The 11,775-nt window shown below is 35.5% G+C and overlaps 1 protein-coding gene across 3 annotated transcripts in view; it reads left to right on the top strand.

The window, feature by feature from the left end:
* Positions 1-11,775, top strand: part of TPR (translocated promoter region, nuclear basket protein) — a 65,416-nt gene that overhangs the window by 53,041 nt on the left and 600 nt on the right. The window contains exons 44-51 of one of the 3 annotated variants that reach the window (XM_033437992.2): positions 1,619-1,803; positions 3,013-3,081; positions 3,193-3,287; positions 5,282-5,388; positions 6,617-6,724; positions 6,865-7,021; positions 8,708-8,826; positions 11,456-11,551. In XM_033437992.2, coding sequence (XP_033293883.1) covers positions 1,619-1,803; positions 3,013-3,081; positions 3,193-3,287; positions 5,282-5,388; positions 6,617-6,724; positions 6,865-7,021; positions 8,708-8,826; positions 11,456-11,551 — 936 coding nt within the window. The remainder of the gene's footprint in view (positions 1-1,618; positions 1,804-3,012; positions 3,082-3,192; positions 3,288-5,281; positions 5,389-6,616; positions 6,725-6,864; positions 7,022-8,707; positions 8,827-11,455; positions 11,552-11,775) is intronic. The other 2 variants (XM_033437991.2, XM_033437990.2) reach the window with 2 other exon arrangements.

An 11,775-nucleotide genomic window follows, 5' to 3' on the forward strand; every position in this document is an offset into this window, starting at 1 on the left:
TTACGTTTTCTAAAACATTTTATGGATTTAAGAAACACCTTTTTTGTGTCACATAATTGGGTTATAAAGGGAAATTTTTTTGCCTCTTTAGCTAATATCACTAGAAGCTAAGTCTTGTGAGGGTGGGTGTTCATAGCCATTTTTCCTAGATACAAAACATATAACAGATGCTCATTGAATACTTGTTGGAGACTTCCTTTTATTTTTTACAATCAAGCAAAAATATGCCTAGTAGTCTAGATAATTTTAAGTTAGTGGATGGATTTGGTACATTGCTAGTAATTACAAAATAAGTGCTTTTTCTGAGCAACTATACTTGTACTGAACTATTTAATTCTTACAGTAAGCCTATCAGATTCAGGTACCAGTGAAGAATCTGAGAAGCAGAAGCAAAGTGATATAACCAAGATCACATAGCTATTAAGCGTTAAAGCTGGCTATTTACAATAGCCAGGACATGGACGCAACCTAAGTGTCCATCAACAGATGAATGGATAAAGAAGATGTGGCACGTATATGCAATGGAACATTACTCAGCCATAAAAAGAAACGAAATTGAGTTATTTGTAGTGAGGTGGATGGACCTAGAGTCTGTCATACAGAGTGAAGTAAGTCAGAAAGAGAAAAACAAATACCGTATGCTAACACATATATATGGAATTTTTTAAAAAAGGTCATGAAGAACCTAGGGGCAAGATGGGAATAAAGACTGAGACCTACTAGAGAATGGACTTGAGGATACAGGGAGGGGGAAGGGTAAGCTGGGACAAAGTGAGAGAGTGGCATGGAGTTATATATACTACCAAATGTAAAATAGATAGCTAGTGGGAAGCAGTCGCATAGCACAAGGAAATCAGCTCGGTGCTTTGTGACCACCTAGAGGGGTGGGATAGGGAGGGTGGGAGGGAGGGAGATGCAAGAGGGAAGAGATGTGGGGATATATGTATATGTATAACTGATGCACTTTGTGATAAAGCACAAACTAACACACGATTGTAAAGCAATTATACTCCAATAAAAACGTTTAAAAAACAAAAAGTGTTAGGGCTGGAATCTGATTCTAGATCTCAGACTTTTAAACTACTAAATTGATATCGTATTCAACTTTTCACTTCTGTTGTTTTACTTTGTATGTAGAAGACCTAGACATCTGAAGGGCCGTTGAAATTCAAAATTTAGGAAAACCAGAATATGAAAGTTATTGTAAGGCTTTTTACCAATCTCCTTCACCCTGTTTGAGTGTAATACTAATAACTGTAGTGGTCTGATCTTTAGGTAATTTGCCTATTTTAATAATATGAGCCAAAATTTATTAAATGTTTATTTTATCATGTGTTAAGCTAGGTGCTTTATGTCCGTTATTTGATATCTTCAGAAAAATGTTTCTTGTACATTACATTTTTGTTCCATTAACCAACCAAATAAATAGAAGGGAGTTGCTAAGGCCATACCACTGTTAACTGCACACCCAGTATCTCTGGGTCTACCACACCTCACTACTTTTTTTCTGAAAATATTAGGTGAACATTCCGAGTGGTAAGATTTATACTTCTAGGGATTGTCCAAGTTACTTTGTGGTAAACATAATTGTTCAAAGTAAGCTTCTCTCTTCCTATAGGTGAAGGAAATACCGGTACTGCAGAGTCCTCTTTTTCCCAGGAGATTTCTAGAGAACAACAGCCATCATCAGCATCTGAAAGACAGACCCCTCGAGCACCTCAGTCACCAAGACGCCCACCACACCCACTTCCCCCAAGACTGACCATTCATGCTCCACCTCAAGAGTTAGGACCACCAGTTCAGGTATTAAAAATACTAGTCATTCTGAAAATTTTACTTGAAAACATGTTGGGTTTTTTCTCCCTTTCTTTCCATTAGTAATTACTTTGTTTTTCCCCAGAAATTAAGTGAACGTTCTAATGTTTGGTGTATTTTTGTAAAATTTTTGAGCTGAAACTAATCTCTGAATTATTTTCCCTGAAATATGGCAGTGATTTACTTCATAGAGGAAGTGAACTTTGGAAAGGCAAGGCTTATTAAAGTTGTGTATAAAGTGAGATGATTATATTCATAGAAAATAAAAGTCTCCTCGCTGTTTTTACAGGTTAAAGAAAATTTTCTTGGATTTTAATTAAAATAAAATGTATTTCAGCATCTGTCCACCATTTGTTTTGAAGGTTTCTTTCTCTAAGGTGCACTTTTTTATTAAAAAAAAAAAAAAGGAAATTTCTGTTCTGCTTAACAGAACTTCTTTTCCTCTTATTTTTTTGCAATCACATATATTAATATCCACTATTAAAGTTCATGAAAGTGTGCATAACCCTTTCCATGAAACACTCTTTGTAGTAGGATTGGACATCTCTTATCAGAAGCTCTTGAAGAAATAGCAGGAAAAGTACAAAGGCTCTATTAATCATGTAGCTTGAGTCTTACTCTGTAGTGTACTAAACACTGTCAAGTGTAGATTCTACTAAAATACCACTGATGAAGATAACCTCATCTTCTGAAAATATAAAGTCTTACAGGATTGTTTATGGATCCTGCAAAATATGCCAATTCTATCAATTTAGAATTGTCTAAATTGGGAAACAGTTTACAAGTAGTCAGTACGGCTGTTTGAACTCCAAAGGATAATTAAACTTTAAGATCAAAGGATACTTACTAACACTTAAATTAAGGAGATAGGAACTAAGTTAGATCGGAACCTACAAATAGGATCAGAGTTTGGTTTTACATATTGGTTAATATTATCTACTGGCTAATAAAATATTTGTCTCTTGGTTAATATTATAGTCTATAATTAAAAACATGTCTTTGTTTACAAAATGGATTTCTTTAGTACTGGTACAAGATTAGTAGCAGTTTTTCCTAAGAAAAATCCCAGTGATTACATTATCTGCTAACATTTCAGTTATTTTATTACCAGCATATAATAAGCCATATCTGTTAATATTTGGTGTTTCTTTCATTGCCTAATTCCTTAAAACAAATGAAATTCCTTTCTTGACATAGAGAATCCAGATGACCCGGAGGCAGTCTGTAGGACGTGGGCTTCAGTTGACTCCAGGAATAGGTGGCATGGTAAGTACCTACCTGTCGTGTAAAAGTGATTCATTTGTTCAGCAGTTATTTGTGTAGTCCATACGTATGCTCCTGTCATGCCTGTTTAGTACTTGTTTTCTGTCTTTTTAGCAGCAGCATTTTTTTGATGATGAAGATAGAACAGTTCCAAGTACCCCAACTCTTGTTGTGCCACATCGTACTGATGGATTTGCTGAAGCAATTCAGTAAGTCAGTGAGAGGGAAACATACTTTGTGACTAATCAAATTCTTCCTGTTTCCCTGTTAACTTGATTACATTTGATTGATTCATTATTTGTTAAGTCCTATGCTATGTACTAAGCAGTTGAGGGTAGGAGGGTTGAGGGTGTAGTGTTGGGGAAAATCACATAGAGGTGAATGAAGTACAGTTGCTTCCATCAGGAATTTGAAATTTAAAGGCAGTATAACAATGGTTAAGAGCATGGACTTTAGAGTTAGAATGCCTGGGTTGGAACCTAGCTGTACTGCTTACTAGCTATGTCAAGTTGCTGGGTTCTCTGTTCCTGAGTATCTTCATTTTATTAATAAGAATAATAATACAATAGTTCTTACCTCATAAGTTGTGAGAATTAAATGAATTTATGTTAACATGTTTATAATATCACCAGGCACATAATAAATGCTTTATAGATGTTGGTGAAGGTATTAGTAATTACAGTGATCATGATGGAAAATATTGTTGTGAAAGCTAAGTATATGCACAACTAATAATAACCTAAACAATCTAGGAGAATAGAGGCATAAGCAATAGGCTTTGTTTATATAAACGAGGGAGTGATTTATTCTAACACTTAGGGGAAGAGAATCTGAGAGGACTTAATGGGGACAACATTAAATTGAGTCTTGGAAAAAAACACCTAAAACTTACTGAGTATTCCCTTGAATCAGTTTATTTAATCTTCATAATTATGAAGATAGATACTATTATTTCATTTACAGATAAGGAAGCACAGAGATGCTAACAAATTTTCCAGAGGTCAGACAGCTAGGAAGTGACTGTTTGTTTATTTCAGACCAGTCTGGCTCTAGAACCTATTTTAACGCTTGTGCTATACCACTCCTTTTAAAGAATAAAAAGGCTTTCCACGTGGAAGTGCACATGTTTAATTGTGGCTGAAGTATCAGTTGCATGACAGGATGTACCTGAAGAATAGAATAAAAATGTTTCTACAAACTTGGGGAATGATTGATTTTTCTGTAGTATGTGGCAACATACGGCCGTCAGAACCAGTTTTAAATTTGCTCAGTTAACCACAACTCACCTCAGCTAACACAATTTTACAAGCCAACTGATCATTGTCAGCCCCATCCTTCCAAAAGTCAGCCAGTCAGAAACAGACTCACTCCTAAAGAACTGCTGAGTGCCAGCCAATCAACAACATTCTCACATAGCTCAGAAGAATTTAATGTCCTTCTAGTAGAAGAATAACTTATGGAGACAGGTTTAAAAATTCACCTGAGACTGTCCTTAACTAAAGCAATAGTGTGAAACAGAAAAGAAAATAGATTCAAGAGTTACTACTGAGGTAGAATCCATAAACATCAGTAGCTGACTAGCCAAGAAAGGTTAGGGTAAGGAGTGGGCAAAGAGTGAGATAATGCTATTTTATATCCTGGATTATGGGCAGAAAGATGGATGGTAGTGTTATTAGGTCAGCGAGAAAACAAATTTCTAGCCATCTAATATTAAAGTTTTTTTCTAGACCTTGGGAGCCACCTAGTGAATTCTTTCAGATAAGAAATGGGCTCGAGAGGTGACCTGATTTATCTATGACTAAACGTTGAAAACTGAGACAAAACTTTTTTCATGACTTTATTCTTTTTTTGTTACATTTCGTGTTCAGTTTATGTTGCTTTCAATATATCTACATAGAGATTTCTAGCAGATTCAAGAAATGTGAGGTGTAGTTCAGGACACCTGAAAGCTATTTATGTATAAATCATGTATATATAGATCACATAATATGAATCACACGATTTATATTGTTGCTAAATTCTTGACAACTGATATTTTGAAAATATTTTCATAAATGAGAATTCCTTTATCAACTTTATTTTCAAACTGTTTTCTTCCTACTTTGTTTATGCTTATTCTTCCTTCTTCCTATAGTCTTTCCATCATTGCAGTTTAAACAAGGTAACTTTAAGTGTCATCTTAAATTAATTTTTGTCTGTTTAGTTCCCCACAGGTTGCTGGTGTTCCTAGATTCCGTTTTGGGCCACCTGAAGATATGCCACAAACGAGTTCTAGTCACTCTGATCTTGGCCAACTTGCTTCTCAAGGAGGTAAATCGCTAAATAAAAGCTTAGCTCTCCTGGATTTGCATGTATTTTGATAATAAGCTGTTCTGACATGATTTTTTTTAAGTGAGCAAATATTAATGTAAAAAAGTCTATATCTAAATAAACCTTATCCTAATTTATGGAAGAAGCTATAATATATTTACTGCTTATTAAGCACTGCCTTACATATTAGTCTTTCCAACAAAATTTTCAGTTCTTTGGGCATAATGACTAGCTTTTACATTTGTATCTCTTTTGGCTTTTAGTATAGTATCAGGAGTATCTGTTGTGCTAATAAATATACCTAGGTACTAACCAGCCATTTGAAAGTTGTTGGAAGGAATACAGCATATTTTTTGTTTAGTTTGACCTTTGACATTCCTAGTTAAGTGTATAAAACTAGTTAGATATTTTCCATTAACATTAAAAATAAGAAAAATAAAATGTTAAAAAAACGTGGAATACAATGACCCCTAACATAACCAATAGCAGTTGGTTATTTGGACATGAATTGTGCTATTTCTGGAATTAATTACCTTTTAATCATTGGTTGGCATTCATAGAACCCGCTATATTTCTGAGAAGCAATTATGGCATTTTGTAAGTGAATAGGGAATGCATACTGTTTTAATAATAAGCCCAAAACAAAGATTAATCTGCAGCCCTCGTGTAAGTCATGCAATACATCTTAGTCCCTGGTGGTTTAGGATGTGAGGTCTAACACTGCTTCCCTCTACCAATATGAAATTGTGAGTTGACTTCAGAGGAATTCACAATTTTATGTGGCTTTATTATAGGACACTTCCAAGACTTGGAAGTCAGATCTAGGCTTAAATTGGAATGCTACCAGTTTACTAGTAACTTTGGGAAAGTTAATTAATCTCTTTGAAATTCAGTTTCTTTAGCGAAAAGGAGACTAATAATACCTTGCTGTTTTGGTGTAGAGTAGATTCAAACACAGTACCTAGTTCATAGTTGGGCACTCAGTAAAGTTAGCTTGTACAAAACTTATAAGAGCATTTTAGCTGTTTTTTATTTAGGGTTACTTAAATTAGTGTTAGGGAGCTTAAAGGAAACATTTAAATTGTATTTACATTTTTGAGGGGTTGATTTTTGCTTGATGGGCTAATTGTGGGCTCCAACAAATTTGTGTGTCTCCACTGATTAATTTTTTTCTTTTAGATGTCTGGGATATTGACAATATTTTGTTCTTTCAATCATTAATATTCAGAATTGTCTTTAGGTTTGGGAATGTATGAAACACCCCTCTTCCTAGCTCACGAAGAGGAGTCAGGTGGCCGAAGTGTTCCCACTACTCCTCTGCAAGTAGCAGCCCCGGGTAGGTATCAAAGGCAGATCAATAGATTATGTGTTATAATGGTAAAATGGAAACCTGTGATATATCTTCTAGCTAAAAATTAGAGAAACCACAAAGTTGTTAAAGTTTTCATTGCTTTTCTGGTCTTTCATTTTTTCAAGTGACTGTATTTACTGAGAGTACCACCTCTGATGCTTCAGAGCATGCTTCTCAGTCTGTTCCAATGGTGACAACATCCACTGGCACTTTATCCACAACAAATGAAACAGCAACAGGTGATGATGGAGATGAAGTATTTGTGGAGGCAGAATCTGAAGGGTAAATGTTTACCGTGTAATTTTTGCTTGCTTAAACTTGTCAGACTTTTACATTTTTTTTTTTAAGCCAGGAAGCAACAGTCTCTTGAGCGGTGTTTTCAATAGCATCCTGTTACAAAAGTAAACCAAGCCATATATTTTGGAAAACTAATATTTGCACAAAATATCATATTTTAAGACTTAAGACATTGTTATTACAGAAGACAAATAATTTTTTAAAAGGTTCTCTCCTTGAAAATTGCATGGTGCATTCTAGAACAAAGTATTCTTTAGAATCACCCTTCCATTAATATCGCTGCTTGAACTTTTCCCCAAGAAAGAAGGCTTTCTGTGAAAATTAGGAAATATTAGGAAATGACTCAATTTTCCATTTAGTAGTGGGCTCTCAAGCAAACCTCACCTATTTTTTATTTACGTGCATTTAGAACTTGGTCTGAAACACTAACTTGTTAAAAATCAGAAATCTTCAAGACCTGACTGTTTTTAGCACATCAGTTATAAACAAAGTTTAACAAAAGAAGTATTTCATAACAAATCATCTGGGCTTTTTTAAACCAAAGGAGGTGGAGTAATTTAATGGAAAGAACCATTGGACAGTGGTTTTGGAGAAGTTTAACTTTCAAGGTGGAACCTGATTCTTCATAAAATAAAAAAAGTTGGACTGCTTCATAGTCAGAAGCATAGCTATAAGTAGAACCCAGATTTCCTAGGTAGAGCTCAGAGGTTTTGTTTTATTTAGCAACATTTTCTTAGTGTAATTACAGGCCAACTCTAGTATATAAGAAAAAAGGCAGGTCTATTATTATGCCTCTAACACAGTGCTGCTTAATTTGGGGAAAGTTACAGATCCTGCTGAAAATACTAGCTGCCTTTAATTCCATACCATGTATGCAGGTCCCTTTATATATGTCATTTCTAAACCACACAGTGTCTCTGCAAAGTATTATCTCCGTTTTACAAATGAGAAAGCTCAGACTCTGAACATTAAAATAACTTGCGTAGGCTGCACTTCACCAGTTCTTCTCAACTTTAGCAGAGTCATGAGAGGTATCTTTCAGGTACATTGTTATTAATAAGTGTACTAAAGTTTGCAGACGATAAAAACTGGAACAGATTCAAGTTATTCTTGTACTCTTATCTCCCTCACTTGCTTTTTGATGTACTTTCTTGAATGGGAGCGAGAGAGAGAAAAATGGAGTTATAGCTTTGAGCCAGGAATTCACCTACCCTAGCCTGTCTCATCTGGGCTAGAGCCCATGGTGAAATAGTGGTATATTACTAATAGTTGTAACCGTTGTGAATTATTTTAGTACTCTGCTTTCCTAGAAAGTTGTTTTGTGATGTATCAAAATCTGGATAATATATCTGTTGTGAATATCAAGAATGTGAACATCTTTTGTCAAAAAGAAAAAACAACAACAGCAAAAGAGAGGAAAAAGCAAAAATTAAAATTGAAACATGTCCTAGTGAGAAAAGGAGTGAGGAAAACGGAGCTTGAGCTCTCTTTTCCCCTGCCTTTTAAAAAAAATGTATGGTTACCAATATCAGAGACTGCAGTTTTGAGTTGGAGGGGAGCTCTGGGTTATTTAAATGGTAGACTATCGAAAAATAAAGTTTGGGAAAAATTTAGGATACATTCTAGGATCAGTTTTGTATTTTCTAATCAATTTTTGTTTTCCTTTCTTAGTATTAGTTCAGAAGCAGGCCTCGAAATTGATAGCCAGCAGGAAGAAGAGCCTGTTCAGGCATCTGATGAGTCAGATCTTCCTTCCACCAGCCAGGACCCTCCTTCCAGTTCTTCTGTAGGTAAGTTCCTGCTCTTGACTACAGTACAGCTTTTATACATCAAACTTGTTTGCAAAAGATCCTGCTCTGTTAGTTACAATTGATAATTCTTTTTTCCTTGACTTTTAAAATGCTTCATTTAAAAGAGAAATTTTATTTTATTAAAAGGAACTTGGCTTATATTAATGGAAATTGGTTACATTAGAGGTGCTTTAGGGGTTGTGAGGGGTGGGTTATTAGGAGAGAAGCTAAGGAGTAGTACTCCAGGCCTCCTGCCTGTGTTTAAACCAGAGCAGCTCCTTTTTTATTTCTTCTGCATATTAGGTTCTACATGAGATTTGGTATGGAGGGTTGAGGGTTGGGAGGCCTGTTGCTTCAAAAAAAAAAAAAAAAAATTGAAATTTACTGATATAAATAGTTTTAAAGTTTGATTTTTCATGTTTTTGAAGTTAACTTTGAAAAGGGCTATTTTATGTATCTTTCTTGCAATAAAAATTAATTCTGCAGGACCTTTTAAAAATTAATTAACATTCATTGAGCACTTACTGTATATCAGACAGTATTCTAAGCCCTTTACCTATATTTACTCGCTTAATTCTCACACCAACCCAACGTGGTAAGCACGCATACCCATTTCATAGTAATGGAAACTGAGTCACAAAAGGTTAAAAAATTCCTTCCAAGTCACATAGTGAGTAAATAATGGGCAAGCCAGGATGCAAACTCAAGAAGTTCGACTCCAGAGACTCCACTCTTAAACAGTATACTACACTAGCTTATCTACCTCAAAGTTTTTAGGTAGGGAATTACTTTTATTATTGAAGAAATACATACTCAGTCATCCTGTCTGATTGTTTTCATTTTAAATGGTTTATAGCAGTAATCCTCAAACTCTGTCGTAGAACCTTCAGGTTTTATAGAAGACCTGCTCAGTTACTACTTTTTTCAATCATGGAACTTTCCTATCTCAAGATATATTCTCCCTTTTAGCCGCTTTTCTGTGACACATCAACCTATAGCCAACATCCCCAGGTTCAGATCCTGTATCTGCCTTTTAACAGCTAGTAACTTTGAATCTCTGCTCATTTCATTGTGAAATATGGGCATTCATAGCTCATCTTGCAGTCAAGATTTAAAATAATGTATGTAAATTATATCTCAATGCTTTACACACAGTAAGAAAGCCCCAAAAAATTGTAGCTGTCATAGTTACTAGTAAAACAGTAATATTATTAATAATACAATACAATAACTGAAGTTCTGTGCCTCCAGTTATATCCTGATGTCCCATGAGAATTGTCTTTCCTCAGCAGGAGAATTGGTACTAGCTATATCTTATCAGAGCTTGCATAAGAAAATATGGTTCTTGTTCCCTTTTACAGTATAATATGAAATTAGGGTGTTCTTAAATTTATTTGACAACATAAAATACTAAACCTCCCCATCTAAGCAATTATCCATTTGGTCCCCAAATACTTAAGTGCCCACCGAGTGCCAGGCAATTTCACAAAAACATTACTAAGAAAATGGTATTTAAGGAAAGACCTGAAAGAGGTAAGGGAGCAAAGCTGTGCAGCTATTCAGGGGAAGATGTTCCAGGATGAGAGAAATAGTAGATGCAAAGTCCATAAGGCAGCGGTGTGATGTGTTCAGGGTCAGCAGGGAGGCCTTTGTGGCTGGAGCACAGTAAGGACAGAGAGAGACTAGCAGGAGGTAACAGGGTGGGGGAGGAAAGATCTAAGAGACCATTGGAATTTCTTTGGCTTTCATGGATGTAGCAGGTTTTTGGAGGACTTCAAACAGAGTGGTAACATGATCTGCTTTAAAGACTTAACAGTATCAGTTTTGCTGCTGTGTAGAGAAGAGACTGAAAGTGAGTAATGGACAAACAAAGAGAAAGTTTGGAGGATATTGCAATAATTCAAGGCAAAAATGATGTTTTAGACAGGATGGTAGAGTCAAGGTCGTGAGAAGTAGTCAGATTTGGGATATATATTTAAATTAGAGCTTGCGGGCTTCCCTGGTGGCGCAGTGGTTGAGAATCTGCTTGCCGATGCAGGGGACATGGGTTCGTGCCCCGGTCCGGGAAGATCCCATATGCCGCGGAGTGGCTAGGCCCGTGAGCCATGGCCGCTGAGACTGCGCATCCGGAGCCTGTGCTGCGCAACGGGAGAGGCCACAACAGTGAGAGGCCCGCGTACCGCAAAATAAATAAATAAATAAAAATAAATTAGAGCTTGCAAGATTTTCTAATGATTGGATTGGGGACATCTGGAAAAGAGAAGAGTCAGATATGACTCATGTTATATTGTAATGGACTGTTACAGTTTCCTGAGGGATGTGGTATTTTGTTTCCCATTGTATTCCCCAACCCCTAGCACAGTGTCTGATAAATGGATAGGCACCAAGTACATATTTATTATTAAATTAGTAGAGTGAATGAATGAAAAAAGTCAAAAAGAACTTTTTTCTTAACTTTTTACCTTTTCTGTTTGTTAAATGTCACTTGTTAAAAAAACAACATTTAAATATTGAAAGCAATGGGCACCTCTGCATTTTATCCATGCATTCATTTAGTAATTAGTTTTTGTCACTATAACTGCTTTTTTGTTTATTAACTTGCTTTCTTGTATATTAATGCTTTTCTTAGATACCAGCAGTAGTCAGCCAAAGCCTTTCAGACGAGTAAGACTTCAGACAACATTGAGACAAGGTGTCCGTGGTCGTCAGTTTAACAGACAGAGAGGTAAATTTCTAACATATTGATCACGTGATAGGATGTGGGATAGTAATAAATGGAATGAGTTTTCTAATCCTTAAGCCTCCAATGTGTATCTAGTTTTTTTAAAACGTTCCAAGGGTTGATTAAATAAGTATACATTGAGCATATGATGTTTACTAATCTGTAAACATCTTGCAGACAAGTTTGTATACCATAGGTATATCATGAATATGTGCTTACATTTTATT

Source organism: Orcinus orca, chromosome 1, assembly GCF_937001465.1.
Source record: "Orcinus orca chromosome 1, mOrcOrc1.1, whole genome shotgun sequence".
In the NCBI taxonomy this organism is placed as follows: Eukaryota; Metazoa; Chordata; class Mammalia; order Artiodactyla; family Delphinidae; genus Orcinus; species Orcinus orca.